The sequence below is a fragment of the Priapulus caudatus genome, unplaced genomic scaffold (assembly GCF_000485595.1).
Source record: "Priapulus caudatus unplaced genomic scaffold, Priapulus_caudatus-5.0.1 Scaffold422, whole genome shotgun sequence".
Lineage (NCBI taxonomy): Eukaryota > Metazoa > Priapulida > Priapulimorpha > Priapulimorphida > Priapulidae > Priapulus > Priapulus caudatus.
The window spans coordinates 123,242-140,425 of record NW_014577483.1 but is presented as its reverse complement, the minus strand read 5'-3'; the positions used below and the strand labels follow the sequence as shown (position 1 = coordinate 140,425).

Sequence of the window (17,184 nt, the reverse complement as noted above, 5' to 3'; positions counted from 1 at the left end):
TGTACACGCCCCTGCCGAGCAAATTGCCAACATTGAAAAACGAAATAACCCCCCCCCCCCAATATAAAGCTGGCTACGGGCCTGCATTAATATATAAATATTAATTGCAGTATTATTCGTAGGTATCAGCATTTCATGCTAAACGCAGATTTGCCGCGTATAGCAAGTCGGAAGCAAAATATTTCTGTGGATTCGATTCGGTGGCCGGTGGCTGTGTGTGGTGATCGTGATGTATTGTCGCCGGATGCGCTGGTACTTGGTGTATAAACGCACATACGGCCTCGTGCACACGCACACGACATCTGTCGTACAGGCAACACGCTGGCATGTCGGTAGGTTTTTACTGTTGTGTGATGGGTAATCGTGTTGTGGTTCGTAATGCTCCCGCTGGGAGCGCACGTATCGTCGTCCGTCTACAATGCAGCCTGTGTTGTTTAGCCGTGGGAAAACCCGGGCCCAACATCCCACTCGTCGTGAGATATGTGCCACGAGGCAGGTTAGAGAGACAGCGACTCAGCTAGGCTGAAGGGGTCGTTGTCGTATATGTAGTACCCGAGGTGTCGGCGAGTATGTCGCCTACGCCTACTCCCTAACCCTAACTCTAACCCTAACCTTAACCCTAACACTAACCCTATTACCTAACCCTACCCCTAACCCTAATACTCTAACACCCTAACCCTAACCATATCAGATAGTTACCTCGGGTACATAGTATACGCCATTATACGACAACGACCCTTCGTGCCCCAGCTAGTTAAGAAGACACCGTAAATAAATGTTTTTGGGTAATTTTTTGTAAGGAAATGAGATGGATGGATGTGTTTTCGACGTGCAATGTTCGTTGGTAAGAGAGTGTGGGTTGTGAAGCTTCTATAGTTTGACGTATGCAGCTTTTTCTTTAAATGGCGTAGGACACATCTTTGGGAGCATCTCTTGAAATTAATTATATCCATGATTTGATTGGTTACGAGATATCGAAATGTATATCGTCAACATGCAGTGGTATCACAATTATATTAGATATCTCAGCATATTAGCAGATTATATCTCATATTTTACTATATCTCAAAAGGTAACGAGTCTTACTCGTATCTTATATACCAAAAGTATCAATTGGTTTTTGTCATTTTTGCAATACAAACTCAATCTTTCCCAGACATTGCATGAAAAAGTTGCCTCGGCAGTAACAGCTGTTGTTCGCTTTTAGAAAAGAGGTCCGTACCCTCTGTAATTCGATGCTACGATAGGTCACAAGAGCATATGACCGATGATATACACAGTCTCCAGTGTGAAATATCATAAGTAGACCGTGTTTCAGCTTTGCTGTTCAATGTGGAATTTTCTCTTCCCATAGTTAAAGTGATTACGTCACCGTAAATAGTAAAAATGGAAAAAATATATTTCCATTTTTTCACAAAATATAAGTAATTCTGTTACGTTTTAATGGTTAAATTGCTGCATTATACCCCTTCTTATTTACTATATTGTTTGATGTGAACCTAAACTCTGTGACTGCATACATAGCCGCGATATCAAGCAATTAATGTCCAGAACATATAATATCAAAATCGTCCAGGTTTTTTTGGATTTTTAACTAGTTGAGAACAATCTTATTATGTAGGAATTTGACAATACGTTTACGTTAGTTCTTACTTTTAATGTAAAAAAATGGCAACAACAATTTTACAAATTTTACCATAGAAAATTCGTGACGTAGTCAATTTAAGACGTGATTATTTCCCCATATAACTATCACTGGAAATTACTTGCGCAATTTCACTTTGATGGGTGGGTGTGTTATAAGACAGATCTCCCAACGTAGGAAGAATAAGTAGATTTCTTCACAAGTCAAGTCATTCATTTCTGGTACAAGTATAAAGTAAAAGGGTTTCAAACAGTACTCATACAGATTGCTGTTTTGCATTTTATCATGTCTGTTGATCACCAACACGGGTAGTTACTAAATCTTTTATTACCCCAATAGTTACCGAGCAACACACTCGCATGATTTCGTCGATTCCTCGCCTGGCAGTTCTGCATCTTTTTCGTACACTCTGTCTGTGCGTCTATCACTCTCTGTCTGTCGCGGTCACTCTGCCTGCCCCTGCGCGCTGCAGTGGCTATAGGTCGAGTGTAGTGTAGTGACCCGAAAAGAAGAAGATTAGAAGAAGAAGACTGCCACTCCGTCAGCTTGCTAGTCAACTAAGCGGTTCGCGAGGTTGACTGCGGTGTTGGTGATTCGGTCGCGTCGTTTATTTGCGAGGTGTCTGCGTTGCAGGACACGCAGGATTTCGTCGCGTACGTGGCCAAGGACGGTGCGGGTAGGGCGTGCTACGTGATGGAGTGTACGGGCGGTCTCGCCCAGGACGTCATTACGACGATAGGCCAGGCGTTCGAGCTGAGATTCAAGGAGTACTTACGGAAGACGACAAAGACTGTCAAGTTGCACAGGTGAGTGTGTTGACAGCAAGGTTGCCCGTGACGGTGACAGTGACGGTGACATTGACCGTGACAATGACAGTGACATTGACAGTGTCAGTGACAATGACAGTGACAGTGACAATGACAGTGACAATGACAATCATGAATGACAGTGATGGTGACAGTGGCAGTGACAGTGGCAGTGACAATGACAGTGACATTGACAATGACAATGACATTGACAATGAAAGTGACAGTGACAATGACAGTGACATTGACGGTGACAGTGACAATGTCAGTATAATTGACAGTGTCAGTGACAGTGAGAGTAACAGTGACAATGACATTGACATTGACAGTGACAGTGACAGTGACAGTGACAGTGAAAGTTCACATGTGAACTTCACAATTGACCATATCAGTTATCACATCCCTGCTAAATTAAATATTCACTCTGTAATCTCATACAATTTGCCATCTAAGACTGAGTTTTGAACTGGGCCGTTAAATTTCATTTTTCGTCATCATTAACGCTGAAGCACTTTATGTTAGACGCTTATTCAATACCCCTGTGTGGCTGGTCTCCTTTTCACTGCATTGCTAGGCCCGATTAGACTAATTCCAACATTCCCCCTTGCCGCTGCTTAATCTAGGCTTGGAGTAATCATTCTGTATGATAACTCCGAGATCTGGGATAACCAAACGTCCATGCTTGTGTGTAACGCGCTACACGTTCTCTCACCTGCAGGGCTGAACTGAGAGGGCAGCACGGTCGACCTGCTAGGACAGGTGTCGGGGCAGGCAGGGTGTCAGACGACGCTCACAGTCAGTCACCGCCCCCTCTGCCGGCCAGAACACATCGCATTCACAGACAGGTAAGCATTGCTTGCTACTGGGCATGTGTACGTGTGTACATGTGTACGTGTGTACGTGTGTACGTGTGTAGTGCCTAAGTGTGAATAGGGTAAGCATTGCTTGCTACTGGGCATGTGTACGTGTGTGCGTGTGTACGTGTGTGCGTGTGTACGTGTGTGCGTGTGTAGTGCCTAAGTGTGAATAGGGTAAGCATTGCTTGCTACTGGGCATGTGTACGTGTGTACATGTGTACGTGTGTACGTGTGTAGTGCCTAAGTGTGAATAGGGTAATCATTGCTGCTGGACACATACCTGTGTGTAGTGTAGGTGTGTGTATAGCACTGTTTGAACGATGGGACGTTGTGCACAGACAGGTAATCATTGCTGCTAGACACATATGATCAGGAGCTTATAAATGGATATTAAAAATCTATTATAAATGGAGCTTATATCCATTCATAAGCTCCTGATATGATACCTATAAAATGTAGGCGCGTATAAATAGCAGTGTGACGCGTTGTGCGCGAGATCTTGCTGTGTAACGATGCGATTGCATTTGTCATGTGTGCGGTGTTACGGCGGCCATGTTGTAGGGCCACGCGACTTCGTGTAACCGTGAAAGTGTTGTGTTATGGTGGGGGTACAATACCACGCTAGTATTACTATGTGATTCCTATATTTGAGTAACCGCTTATATTTGATATATAAGCTCTTATATGCTTATAAGCTTATATGCGACGCTTTTTTCTATTGATAATTGACTTATATGTGATTATATTGTGTACGTATTATGGGGAATTTGGTGGAACCAATTATCATGTTCATACGAGATCTTGGTGTTGTGTGGTACATATACTGGTACGAACTTCTTCCACTGTAGAGACTTCACACTGTGAAAACTCGAACTTGGTAAGACGAGGGAGAACATATATCTTACGCTACTAGTGTAGGACTAGGAGCGTATATAATATATAGCAGCTGCAACTATCGTCACTGCGGACGTAGCAATTAGTGCATATAATCACCAGATCGCCGGTTACCGCTGCATGGTTGCCCAGCATTCATTCACGACCCCGTAAAACGAACCATAACTTTTTCATTCACAAGCAAAACGTCTTTCGCCCTCGCAGCAGCGAATGCGGTAGTTGTAAGAGTCGCTAGTGTGGGGTATATAACGATATGTAACCGGCGGGAAGTAAAGGCAGTCACGGCGGCGTTCATTCTGGCACCTGTTTGAATGCTACGGTGTGTTTTTTTTTATAGCTACGTACATACGTGTCGAGTTTATAGTTCGAGGTTAGGGTGAGGGTTAATTTAGGGGCAAGGTTAGCGTTTGGTTGGGTGGTAAACTTTAGGTTTGATTTAGGGGGCAAGGTTAGGGTTAGGCTAGGGATAATGTTAGGGTTAGGTCAGTGGTACGATTAGGGGTAGGTCACGGATAAGTTTAGGGTTAGGTCACGGATAAGTTTAGGGTTAGGCTAGGGATAATGTTAGGGTTAGGTCAGTGGTACGATTAGGGGTAGTCACGGATAAGTTTGGGTTAGGCTAGGAGTAAGGTTAGGGTTATGCAGTCAATTCTAATTTGGATCCTGGTATGTAAATCATCATTATCATCACCCTATCATTAAGCCTATCCCATAATTCAAACCCGCTAAGCCTGACCCCGCCATAACCAAATTATAATCAACCACCATCGTTAAATTCTCGTGGTCCCCATGTAGACATGAACCAGTGTTTAGTGTTATCATGGTGTTATGGTGTATGTCGATGAACGGAGGCCTTACAGAACGATCGAGTCTTACTCTGGTTCGTCATTGGGACTCGGTATAGAGGAAGTCTTTCACGCAGTGAGTTTAGAGAGAGCATCGTTGCGGTGTGTGTGTGTGTGTGTGCTGCGTGTGGTGTGCGCCGGCGTCGTGCGTGTGCGTGTGCGTGTGTTGTGTGTGTGCTGTGTGTGATGCTGTAGTGTGTGTGTGTGTGTGTGTGTGTGGTGTGTGTGTGCGCGCTGGCCTGCGCGCGCCGCGCGTGTTGCTTGTGCTGCATGCTGTGCTGTTTGCGTCGGTGTGCGCGTGTGCGCTGCATGTGTGCGGTTTGCGTGTGTGCGCGCGTCGTGCCGTGTGCATGTGCGTCGTGTGCGCGCGCGTCGTGTGCGTTTGCTAGCGTGTGCGTGCGTTGTGCGTGTCGTGCGTCGTGAGCGTGTGGTGTGGCGCGTGTGCACGCCGGCCAGCAGCAGCAACAGCCGGTAGCGCGCAAAAGCGTTTTACCACGTCGCTGTCTCTCTACACTCACTCTCTCTCTCACATCACACACACACACACACACACACACACTCACTCAAACACACACACACACGGCGCGCACACACGCCACACACAACACCCACGCCACACCACGCACGCACGCACACACACACACACAACGTGACACACACGCAAACACACGCACGCACACCACACACACACACACCACGACACACACACACGCACGCAACCACGCAGCGCACACGCACGCACGCACGCACACACACCACACGCACGCACGCACACCACACACACACACGCACACACGCCACACACACACACCACACACACGACACACACACACCACACACGCTGCGCACACACACACATCGCAGACCTCAACAATGGCCCGCCTCAGCAATCCGGTGGTGCCCGTCCGCTATTAATACACGCGTGCTGGCAGCTGCCCGTGTGATTAAATCCATCACAGCTACCCGCTAGCATCAACATCCCCGGCGCGTCTTTTTGCTCCGGGGGGAGGGGGGAGGCGGGGAGGAAGCTCGCATCCTGCCGTGGTGGCTGAGGAGGAGTCGGCGTGTGTTTGCACTGGCGGAGCGAGCGAACGAGCCGAGATCGGCCTCCGCAGTTCAGCCAGCCAGCCACAGCCAGCCATACGCGCCCCGACGTACAGTGTACTACACTAACATTTATCGCTGCTGCCACTTCCTGTATTAGCTAGCCTAAATAACATTGACGTTGCTGCGGCGGTGGCATCGGTATGACGCGGTGCGGCGGCGGCAGAGGTGGAGGAGGAGGATGAGGAGGAGGAGGAGGAGGAGGATGAGGAGGAGGAGCGTGGAATGAGGAAGAGGAGAGGAGGAAGGGGAGGAGGAGGAGATGAGGATGAGCGAGTGAGAGGAGGGAGATGAGGAGGAGGAGGTGGAGAAAGGAGAGGAGGAAGGCAGGAGAGAACTGAGGATGAGGAGGAAGGAGTGGATGAGGAGAGCGAGGAGGAAGGAGGAGGAAGATGCAGGATGAGAAAAGAGGAGGGAAGGAGGAAGGAGAGGCAGGAGAGAAGGAGTGCGATGAGAGGAGGCAGGAGGAGCGATAGATACGAGGAGGAGGAGAGGGATGAGGATAGGAGGAGAGGAGCGTAAGAAGACATGGAGGAGGAGGCAGGCTGGGAGCAAGGAGGAGGAGGAGGAGGAGACAGGAGGAGGAAGATGAGGATGAGGAGGAGGAGGTCGATTGAGGAGGCAGGAGGACGGAGGAGGCAGCAGGAGGGATGAAGAAGGAGGAGGAGGAAGGAGCTGGATGAGAGATGAGTGAGGAGCGAGGTGGATGAGGCAGAGAGGAGGAGGAGGAGCAAGAGGAGGATGGAGAAGGATCAGAGACAGGAGAAGAGAGGCGAGGAGGAGGTGCGATGCAGCGAGGAGAAGCGAGGCAGGAGGAGGAGGAGGAGGAGGAGGAGGTGGAGGAGGTGGAGGAGGCGAGAGCGCTGCGTGGCTGGCACAGATGAGCAAATAGACGCAGCGTTTGCGCAGTTAGTCCGTCAGTTCACTCAATCACACGACGACTCCCTCGTTCTATTTACAATACAATCGATATTCAAACATCGCTATTGATCGATTCTCTGTAAGAATAAGTGGAAGCTCTGGTGGTGGGTGGGTGGTGGGGAGGGGGGCGTGGGCGAAGGAGATGCTATTTGGGTCATTCGTTCTGGCGCTCGTTAACTGCGACTGTGTTGCCCTGTAACGGCGACTGATTGGTGTCCGTTAGCTGTTGTCCCGTCCGCGTTTGTGCAACTTCCAGGCAGACGAAGGAGGGGTGTAGTCGGTCGAGGCGGGAAATTTTCTCAAATCTGTTTTCTCTACTTTCGGGGGAAGGGGGGGGGGAAGATGCGAAACTTGCTACGAGTACTAGTACTAGTACCTATCACGCGCCACGAATGCGGGCAACGCATAAATTAATATGTAGGAAAATGTAAATGTGGGAAATGTAGTAAATTGTTGCATAGGATTGATTATTCATGTTGGTTTCGTTACGATATGAGTTACCTCATCATTCTAGCAGTTACGATTGTGTTCTGGCGAGGGCTTCATTTTTTTCTCCCGCGCGTGCACTCTTGTTTGTTTTGTGTCTCTGTAACTAGGATGAAAAAAACTTTTTTTGCTAAAAGGGGGGAAAAAGTAAATTCGTTTTGAAAAAAAAATACGAAAAAAATGTGTGTACGCGTAGTTTAGTCTGAGCTGTTTATTTCCTTCCTCAGGCTCTCTGCAGGCGGTTAATAGAGGCAAATCAAGTTAGTGACTTAACAAATGAGAATAATGGATTAGCAGCTACTGACATGATTGGTAAGTTTTAACTCTTTGTCATGTGTCCACCTGACATATGTGTTTCTCGCGCATTTATGAGATGTGATTAAGGAATTTCCACGCAGAGATTCTTCCTGAGAAATGTAATGGTTGCTATTGGTTATACATCACACGCGCATGCAAGTTTCATTTAAAGGGTTGAATCACATGTGGTTAAACGTTTGGGACCATATCATACATTTTATCAGAAGTAGATAATAGCAAGAGTAGATAATAACACATTGTGTTATTATCTACTCTTGTATTGTACTCTTGTTATTATACACATGTGTTATTATCTACTCTTGATAATAGGAAATTCCCTATTATCTACTTCTGATTTTATCAAGAGCTAATAATACCTTTAATAATAATGTAGCTCGTGATTTTATCTTCTATTTTGATCATGCGCGTGCATAATGGCAATTTTACTAACATCTCGAGGTAGGTTTATGCGTTTATCACCTCTTTTCCTTCATTTGCCTATGCCTGCATTTGCGTGAGTGTTAAAATCGGAATTACCTGTGTTTGATTGATGTAGACTCATTGGGAGATCAGGAGCAAGTGATGCCCCCTCCGCCACCCATCAGATCAGACTCTCACAGAATACACACACGGGTCCCGCTGGATAGTGAAGCCTGGTTCCACAGGAACGTCACACGGTCCGAGGTACAGATACATGTGCTGTGTGTGTGTGTGGGCAGCGGTGTGAGCGTCGTCGCTGCTGCCATGTGGGTCGTGTGGTGCGTGTGCTAGTGTGCGTGTGGCATTGCTGTGTGCGTGTGCAATGTGTGTGCGTGTTGCATGTGTGTGTCGTGCTCATGTTCTCCTGGTGTGCGTGCCTGTGTTGCGCAGTAAATAAGCTTTCTGCCAGCGCAATGGTTTCATCGTATCATGATATTTTTTATTACACGTATTAATATATGCTTAGCATCCCATAGGCATTATTTGATTAATAATGCATTAAACGTAACAAGACTTGGTTACGGCACGCTGGTCTGTCGGTGTATTACAGGCAAGAACTATGTGCTTCGCTACATGTAGTTGCGGTGGGTGTTCGAAGAGTGCTGTTTATGTCTAAAGATGGCGCCTCTACGTTGTTGAATCAAGCTGGGAGTTTATTTTAACAGATTTGTTTTATTTTTATAAAGGCTTCAAGTGTGATTTGCACAGCTCAGTAGTGTCACATAATTTACGTTTAATTTTCACTTACTATTAATTCTCACAAATGCATGGTGCAAAATGGGAAAACTCTTATTCTAATTTCTAATATTAGCCAAAATAACATTTTCGAATTAATCTTCTTGGAGTTTTTGCATTGTGATTGGATTATTGATTTAGACTAGACCCGAATAGCTACAATATATTTCAAAACTGATTATGCCTCTGTTTGTGTAAACAAAACTCGTGCTCAGCTAGATTTGCCAGCAACCACTGCGCCTTTTGCAAAATCGCCCAATAATTACATTGACTAAAATTGGTTAAGGGTCTCTGCCCCACATTTGTAAGGCGCTGTCTGGACGGTATTATATCCAAGACGGAGCCAGTGCAGAACGTTTCTGGCGACGATGCAAATGGAGGCCATGTGTCTAGTTTCTGCAGGGACTATGGATAAAGCGGCTGTTGCCACCAAATCCCGGATGCACACACACACGCACGCACGCAGCACGCACACAGCGATCGCGCCACGCCGCACGCGCACGCCACGCGCAACGCACACGCACACGCAACACGCACCACGCACGGACAAGCACACGACGCCACACACACACACACCCGCACACCACACACACACAACACGCAACACACGCACACACCAACACACATTACTTACACACACACACACACACACACACACACACACACACACACACACACACACACACACACACACACACACACACACACACACACACACACACACACACACACACACACGGCACACGCATACATACAGGCCCACACTGGCACATGTATAGATGCAGGAAGCCTCGTGCTCGCATGATATATAGATACCACTCACGTAGCGATGAGAACACAGCTATACACACAAGTGAAGACACGGCGGGGGCACAATGCATGAAAACACACAAGCTAAGCGAAGACAGACATACATCACGTACGTTCATGCACGCACACTCGTGTTTTGAGCCGACCCATTTCTATTCTGAGGTTAAAAATGATCTGTTCCTGTTTGTAAATGTTGTACCTTCGTGCATTGTACCTTCGTGCATTGTACCTTTGTGTATATATCTGTGCAAGATTTCTAGATTCGTTGTGTAGGTTTGTTCATCGTATCATATATTATAATAATGGATATATATTAAATATATATAATAAAGTATATTTTTGTAACCTATAAATCCTTAAGCAGGATATTGGTAAACCGTTGTACACGAAAGCAGGTGCAGTTCATAAAATACAAATGCGAATTGCAAATAAATTTTAGATGATAAACACGATCATTCTAACGCATCTTTTTATCTGCTCCTGCAGGCAGAGAGACTGATCCGAGAAGATGGAGACTTTCTGGTTAGGGAAAGCTCACAGAGTGATGGACAATATGTGTTAACTGGCATGCAGCGGGGAACAGTCAAACATTTACTGCTAGTAGACAATGATGGAGTTGTAAGTATTCGTTTTCGATATACAAAAACAAAAACACTTAAATGCAAATATATGAATAACGTATTCACTGTTCATGTGTGATTCATTTACATCTCACTTGTTATGCCGGGTGTGAATTGAATACATGTAGCAGACTTTCACAAGAAGGCAAGAGCCGTTTGTCATCTTGATTATTAATTTTGAAGTACTTCGGTGCATGTTAACATGGTAGTTGTATCAGTATGTTAGAATGTGAGCTACACGTAACATGTGTGAGCAAATTTCAGCCGAGTCAAGCTTATGGTCAGGAGATGGGGGGACGAACCATTATAATTATCTCGGAACAATGCAGGAAATACCAGATAGATTTTTCGCAATTCAAGTATAACACTCAATCAGGACGTGGGAATGCAGAAATTGCAATTATGATGATAATTAACTAAGGTGATAATTAACCGGGGAAGTAGTACGTTTAATTAAGCCTCCCGCGTGCTCGCCCCCGCTTCCGCGTTGCGTCATCTGTCGTTCTGTTTCCTAGGTGCGCACGCGAGACCGGGTCTTCGAGAGCGTAGTGCACCTGATCGATTATCATCGTCAGAATCAGCTTCCCATCATGTCGACCGACAGCGCCACCTCTCTCGTCAACCCGGTGCTGTGTCAGCAGTGCCAGCCAGACCCTCGCTGATCACACCAAGTACCTCTTCTTGCTGTTTGTCGGGCGGAGCGCGCGTAGGCGGTGATGCGGAACTGCGTTCGCCGAGTTTCGGAAATGCATTTTGTACGCGGCCGTGGCGGGGGTACTTGTTTCGTACATAGAGGTTGCTGCGCGGAAGAGGAGGCGGACAGGCTTGTTATTGTTTTCTTCCGTACGAGCGGAAACAACAGACAGTCTTTCCTGTCGATTCGAGGTGTATTGCTATACGTAGGTTGGTGATAAAAGAGCTGCTCAGATATAAGGGCCTAATATACTGAGATGCCGAACAAGAGTCTGTTTTGGCTCCGTTTCGATTGGAAAGTTCCGAGGGGATATAGCACGATATTTATTGGTACCTTTGCTGGATGGTCGTCATGGCAATTTGCCGACTTAATGTGCAATAACAACTTTAGTTTGTATTTCTGCCACTAGGGTGTGCTGGTTGCATCCCCCACTGGTTGCGTTGTAGGCGACGGAGGGTAAATGGCACTTTTATGTGAACTTAAATATGTTACATGGCGATAACATATAAAAGTCCACGAGTGACACGTCTGGACACACAATCTCACGTTGCAGATAAGATAATATCAGAAGTAGATAATAGGGAATTCCCTATTATCTACTTCTGATAATATCGATGATAAGTGTACACGTTATTGGAGTGGGATCGTTAAATGTATATTATGTCGTAAGACGTGGATTATTTAATCTTGTTTGATGTTCATCAGTGTTAATTCGTGCGTGCCTCACGCGTACATGCATAATCGTGGCGGTGTGGAAGTCGAACATTGTGTACAACTCGTGTATTGTCCCGATCGACTGCCTGGGTTCTGGGTTGTGGCTAGATACAATAATGTAACCCAAACCCAGGATAGGATAGGATAGGATAGGATAGGTATCCTGGGTTTGGGTTACATTATTGTATCTAGGTTGTGGCATGCTCTTGCAATATTACTGATGTTTGCCGTGTAGCATAACAGCACACATTCGCCTTCCGGGAATACATGCCGGGAGTGCCCGGGTTCGGCAAGCAGTGAACACTGTGATGGAAAAGGAAAATGTGCCCCGGGCTTTGGTTATCTCTTTCAAAATATTTAGATTTAGAGGATAAGTATCAGGGCATCTTTCTCTGTATTCTATATCACACGGCGTTGTCGAGTTGTGTTCTCACATGTCACATTACTCTATTGGTCGCACATAAAGATATGAGAGTCGAATATATTTTGAAATCAGAGTATGTAGACGTGTATGTATCTGACAATATATGAACACATAATTAGATATTTCTCTGTTGGCAATCTCTCTACCGTAAAATTTGTTCGTAAGTAGTGATTATAAATGGGTAATGCACTTGCACTACTGTATGTACTTATTCATTGTCGCTAGGATTGGCAATAGAGGATGTGAGTATGCATTGAGGATGAATGTTATCGTAAAGGCTGGCAGCAGTATTCTATTAGCATTTTCTCTTTTATTGAACAAACTTGTAAAAACCGTGTTGTGTTTTGGTTCGTAATGGGCCAGCAGATGTTGTCAATGGTGTGTGCCATTGGTGAGTATTTGGGTGAAGCACTTTGCAATGCATGAAATGTGTTGCGATGCACCATGACAGTGGCAGGTGTGTACGATTGCAATGATGAGAATAGATGAGATTAGGGGGTTGATATGTACATAGATGCTACTGAAATATATGGGCTGAGCTCAGTAATGTATACCTGTAGGGAATAACAGTTAAAATAGTTTTAATATTAGTGATTGTGAATATCTTAATTTATTATAGAAAAGAGCTACTGATGAGTAATCAGGTTGGACAATTTCTGTGAAAACTGTAAATACTATTTAAATTATTTTAAACCGTTGTTAGTTAAAATATTGCTCTATGGATTGACATAAGTGTATAAACGTTAGTAGTAAACTATACAATGAGAACAAATGTGTCTATCATCCGCATTACTTTCCTGGTAAGCACGTCTTTTCGTTTCAAGCATTGACTCTATGAAAGCTTTCAGTTTGAACCAAAGCGTTAAGAATATCGTAAATCTTGTGTGTGGTAATATTATTCAAAGTGTCCGATTACATTTAGAGAGAAATGTTTTCTGTCGTACATGTATGTTATATATGATACTGCACCTTACTGTTATATGCTATACTTGTTTCAAAGTCTATAATCAGAATATTATTCATCCTGCTTTCAAACTAATGTCTCTTAAATGATTTTGCTCCTGGTCAGTGTTTTTTAGTCTATTTCCCATGAACTTGTGACTGCAGCCTAATTGATATTGAAGTTGGGTGTGCCCCCCAAGGCTTGCAGACAGTATTACAAATAAACCACGTCTACGCCAGACTGTAAAATCAAACACTCGAGTTTATCATGAGAAGAAAGTTACTATTTATTGAATAAAAGCTTTATTCAAGTATATTTTCCTGTGTACGGTTTTTTCTGTAATTCTGCATATAGCATGATCGTAGATGAGACATGTGCGTACCTAATAAAACCAATTCCCATGTACCAATATGACTATATATATATATATAGACATATTGGTACATGGGAATAGTTTTATTAGTGGGAAAATCCAGTTTACAGTTTAATTTGTACTATATATATATATATATAGTATTAATTAAAGTTTAAACTGTATTTATTTATTGGCACTGTAGTGGTAAGCTGTACGTAGATCAAACTTGTACACCTGTTTTACACATTCCTTATATTGCGGGTTCTGTTGAGTGAAGAATCGCTGCACAGCATAGCACGACGATTCAGTTCAAGCATGCGGTAAAAATGATGTAGGACAAACTTATACCACTTGAAGTCTCTGTATGACACTTGCTGTCTCTATATACAATCACGTAGAGAAAGTAACTAAAACTTTACTAGTTTCTGAGCTTTCTTCTTCTCTGCTGGCGGCACACAATCTTGCTTCACCTCGACTTCAGCATCAGCACTTGCGGAGGCCGAGGAAAAGGTAGTCAATACCATATTCCCTACTCCTGCAATGAGAGATCACACACGTTCATTTAGCGTGATTCTTCACCCCTCAAACGAACATAACATCTGCTCGTACATGCAGAGCAAAATTGTGAATGAATGATTCTGCAGCGACTATGTTTTAATGCGAACCTTTGTTTTTGAGAAATTCTGGACAATCTCTCATGAAGTGTTCGACAGATCCGCATGAATTACAGCCGCCTCCTTCGTACGTCAAAAACAATACACGTTATTTATAAAATATAAAAACAAGTAAATATAAATATACATATAATATACATACACATAAATATACATGTAACATATATAAATATAAATTATAAAAACAATTTATTTGTGTTGCAACAGTGGATTTATCCACACGCAACTGATAGCACCGTTAAGGAGATCGGCAATTAAAACTCTAAATTAATTGCTAGAACATTTACCCATTATGATGACGTACTCATCTATCACACTTAATTATGTTAATCAATCAAATACTAATTACAGGGTGTCTAGACAAGACAACTACAGCAGCGTGATTTGAATTTAATTCACTTATAATTAGGATGCAGAATCATTAGCGATACCCACCATATGGATAGAGTCCTCGTGGGTTGTCCGGGCATTGTTTAGATATGTGCCCCGTCTCGCCACAAATAAAACACTTTGCATATGGAAATTCTGAAACACGAACGTTCCAAAATTATATTCTGCTTCTTAAATCTTGTTTCAACTCGTTTTCCCTAACTGTTTAGAACTAGGGGTGCACCTAAACTTGTCTCTGGTTTGAAGCATTCATATTTCTTACTGTGTAACTCGCAAATTTTGAACACAAGTTTGATTTGGTAGTGTTCGAGATGAAGGTGATGCTATGCCATTTGCGCACCTGCTCCTTCTTTGGTCTTTACTCTACACTGGAATGCTGAATGTTCAGTGGAGCCACACTTGAAGCAGATGCCAACTCCAGTTTCACTGTCTTCTTGCATCTTAGGACAGTCGACTACCAGGTGACCACTTTCCCTACAGTGGTAGCAAATCTAAACAGATATAAAACGACTGCTATCAGACATGTACGAATTGGCGACATATAATGTAAGACATGTATGATCATAGCTTTGCTTTGGTTGCCTCATGTTGTCGAATCATGAGGTATCGCTGTGCATAATTTTTTTAAATAGAACATTTTACAAATTTCAGAGCTTGCAATTGCATGTTAACCGTGTAAACTCTAGATTGTTGTTACTTGATAATGTACTGCTTGATGTTTTAGACACTATATTTATTCAATAGTGACTATCGCGTTATTGCAAGATAAAGAAATACTCTTAAGAGACATAATAAATGGCAAATCAAATTACGATTTGTGCTTCCCTAGCTCTTTTTCGTCTGCGCCTCCTCTCATCCTTTGCTCGTGCCTTGTCTTTACGGGATGTTCCTAAAAGTTTGCAGTTTAACAATTCAGTTTAAAAATGCTTTTAGCCAGACAAAACTATAATATAGCATTATGAATATCATAAACTTCATAAAGTTGATGGACAGCAACTTTTACGCTCTTCTGGTTCCTCCTGCTTTATATGAAAACTGTAGCAAACATGTTTGTCCAATACTAATCATAGCAACATCATTTTATCAACTGTCTAGTGTGGCGCCATCTAGTGTCAAAGATGTTGATATTATGAGCTGTTCCTACGTAGATTTTTAGTACTTTTTTTTTAGTTTATCCAAGTTACTTTAGACCTAAACACATACTTACTGGCCAGTTATTAAATTAATATAGATGCTGGTAAATCAATGTCAAATTTACTAATTTACATGATGCTTGCTTATCTGTATTTTTTATATTGAATATCATTTTAATATGATGGTTGTTTTGTCTATGTTTATAAATTTGATACCACACCTTGTTTCACGCTACCCTGGGACCCACTTTTCTTGAAGCCTTCCGTATTGCTCTCTGTTACATTGCTAGAGACATCTCCCTTGAGCTCATTCCAGGATGCTGCTTTTCCAGGCTGTTTTCTTAAGTTTCCATACCTAGCTGTCTTTGTCATTGTTGCGCTTAGCTGGCAGTGTTCCTGGGGACAATGACAAGAATGTAAGTTTACATCTATGATAATTTAACAAATTACAACTTAATAAATAACAAAACATAACAGATCTCATACTTTGTCTGCTCATCCTTTTGTGGGAAGGGCATAGCTTTGTTATTTTTATAATCTTGATATTGATTTTTTCTATTTTTGGTGTTGAATTTGGCCATAAAAACACTTAGATACAGTGCTTATCACCCAAGGGTGACTTTATGTCCACTCTAGATAATAATAATCTAAGTTAGGCTATCAATAATTTACATAGCGGCAGGGTGCAAAATTAACGGGAGTCCGGAGTCAAATATTCCCTGATTTATAACTAACTACGTGTTTATCATGAACATAACTACCTACCTTGTTAACATATAGACTAATATATAAAAATATATATATGTATAAAAATATTTAAATTAATAACATCACGAATTATATAATATATATCATGGTACAATATTCTCTGGATATATTGTAGATTCGCTGTCTGAAAGCATCCACTTTCAGCATGATATAACTGATTCGTCTGGGTAATTCTCACTACAGTTCGCTCTGGGCCGCACCAAACCTCGTTAGAAATTTCTCTGGCACTCATCTGACGAATAACTGCTTATTTGCCGCCAGAAACGTTGCTGGCTACAGGTAGTAAATCTTACTTCGACAAGGGACTAACACCTCCCCTATCCTGCAAAAAAGGAAGTTCCGCAGCAAAATAGGAGTTCGACTGAGAGTCAAATTTAAAGGAGTATACCAATACACTCGGCATTCTTATTTTAAAGAATACATGCAGTATCGAAACCATCGGCCATAAATTTTCTTTATGGACAGTACGAACTAAAATACCAGTAATTTCGTGAGCGTGTGCTCTCGGAATGAAAACTAACGTATCCAAAGAAGTTCAGGGATTCGCGGCGGACTCCTGAATATTCCCAAGTATCAGGGACCGGACAGT

General features: G+C 43.3%; 2 protein-coding genes across 3 annotated transcripts in view; one reads left to right on the top strand and one right to left on the bottom strand.

Annotated features, from left to right (window-relative positions):
- Positions 1-13,590, top strand: part of LOC106810240 (SHC-transforming protein 1-like) — a 19,381-nt gene extending 5,791 nt beyond the window's left edge. Inside the window, exons 3-8 of the mRNA XM_014813529.1 lie at positions 2,279-2,451; positions 3,170-3,296; positions 7,786-7,870; positions 8,412-8,539; positions 10,367-10,498; positions 11,016-13,590. Of these exons, the coding sequence (XP_014669015.1) occupies positions 2,279-2,451; positions 3,170-3,296; positions 7,786-7,870; positions 8,412-8,539; positions 10,367-10,498; positions 11,016-11,162 (792 nt within the window). The 3' untranslated portion in view covers positions 11,163-13,590. The remainder of the gene's footprint in view (positions 1-2,278; positions 2,452-3,169; positions 3,297-7,785; positions 7,871-8,411; positions 8,540-10,366; positions 10,499-11,015) is intronic.
- Positions 13,559-17,184, bottom strand: part of LOC106810241 (zinc finger CCHC domain-containing protein 9-like) — a 5,689-nt gene continuing 2,063 nt past the window's right edge. Inside the window, exons 2-7 of one of the 2 annotated variants that reach the window (XM_014813530.1) lie at positions 16,049-16,223; positions 15,507-15,583; positions 15,035-15,185; positions 14,740-14,829; positions 14,296-14,367; positions 13,559-14,165 (exon numbers count right to left, since the gene is read on the bottom strand). In XM_014813530.1, the coding sequence (XP_014669016.1) occupies positions 14,038-14,165; positions 14,296-14,367; positions 14,740-14,829; positions 15,035-15,185; positions 15,507-15,583; positions 16,049-16,199 (669 nt within the window). In that variant the 5' untranslated portion in view covers positions 16,200-16,223 and the 3' untranslated portion in view covers positions 13,559-14,037. The remainder of the gene's footprint in view (positions 14,166-14,295; positions 14,368-14,739; positions 14,830-15,034; positions 15,186-15,506; positions 15,584-16,048; positions 16,224-17,184) is intronic. The other variant, XM_014813531.1, reaches the window with a different exon arrangement.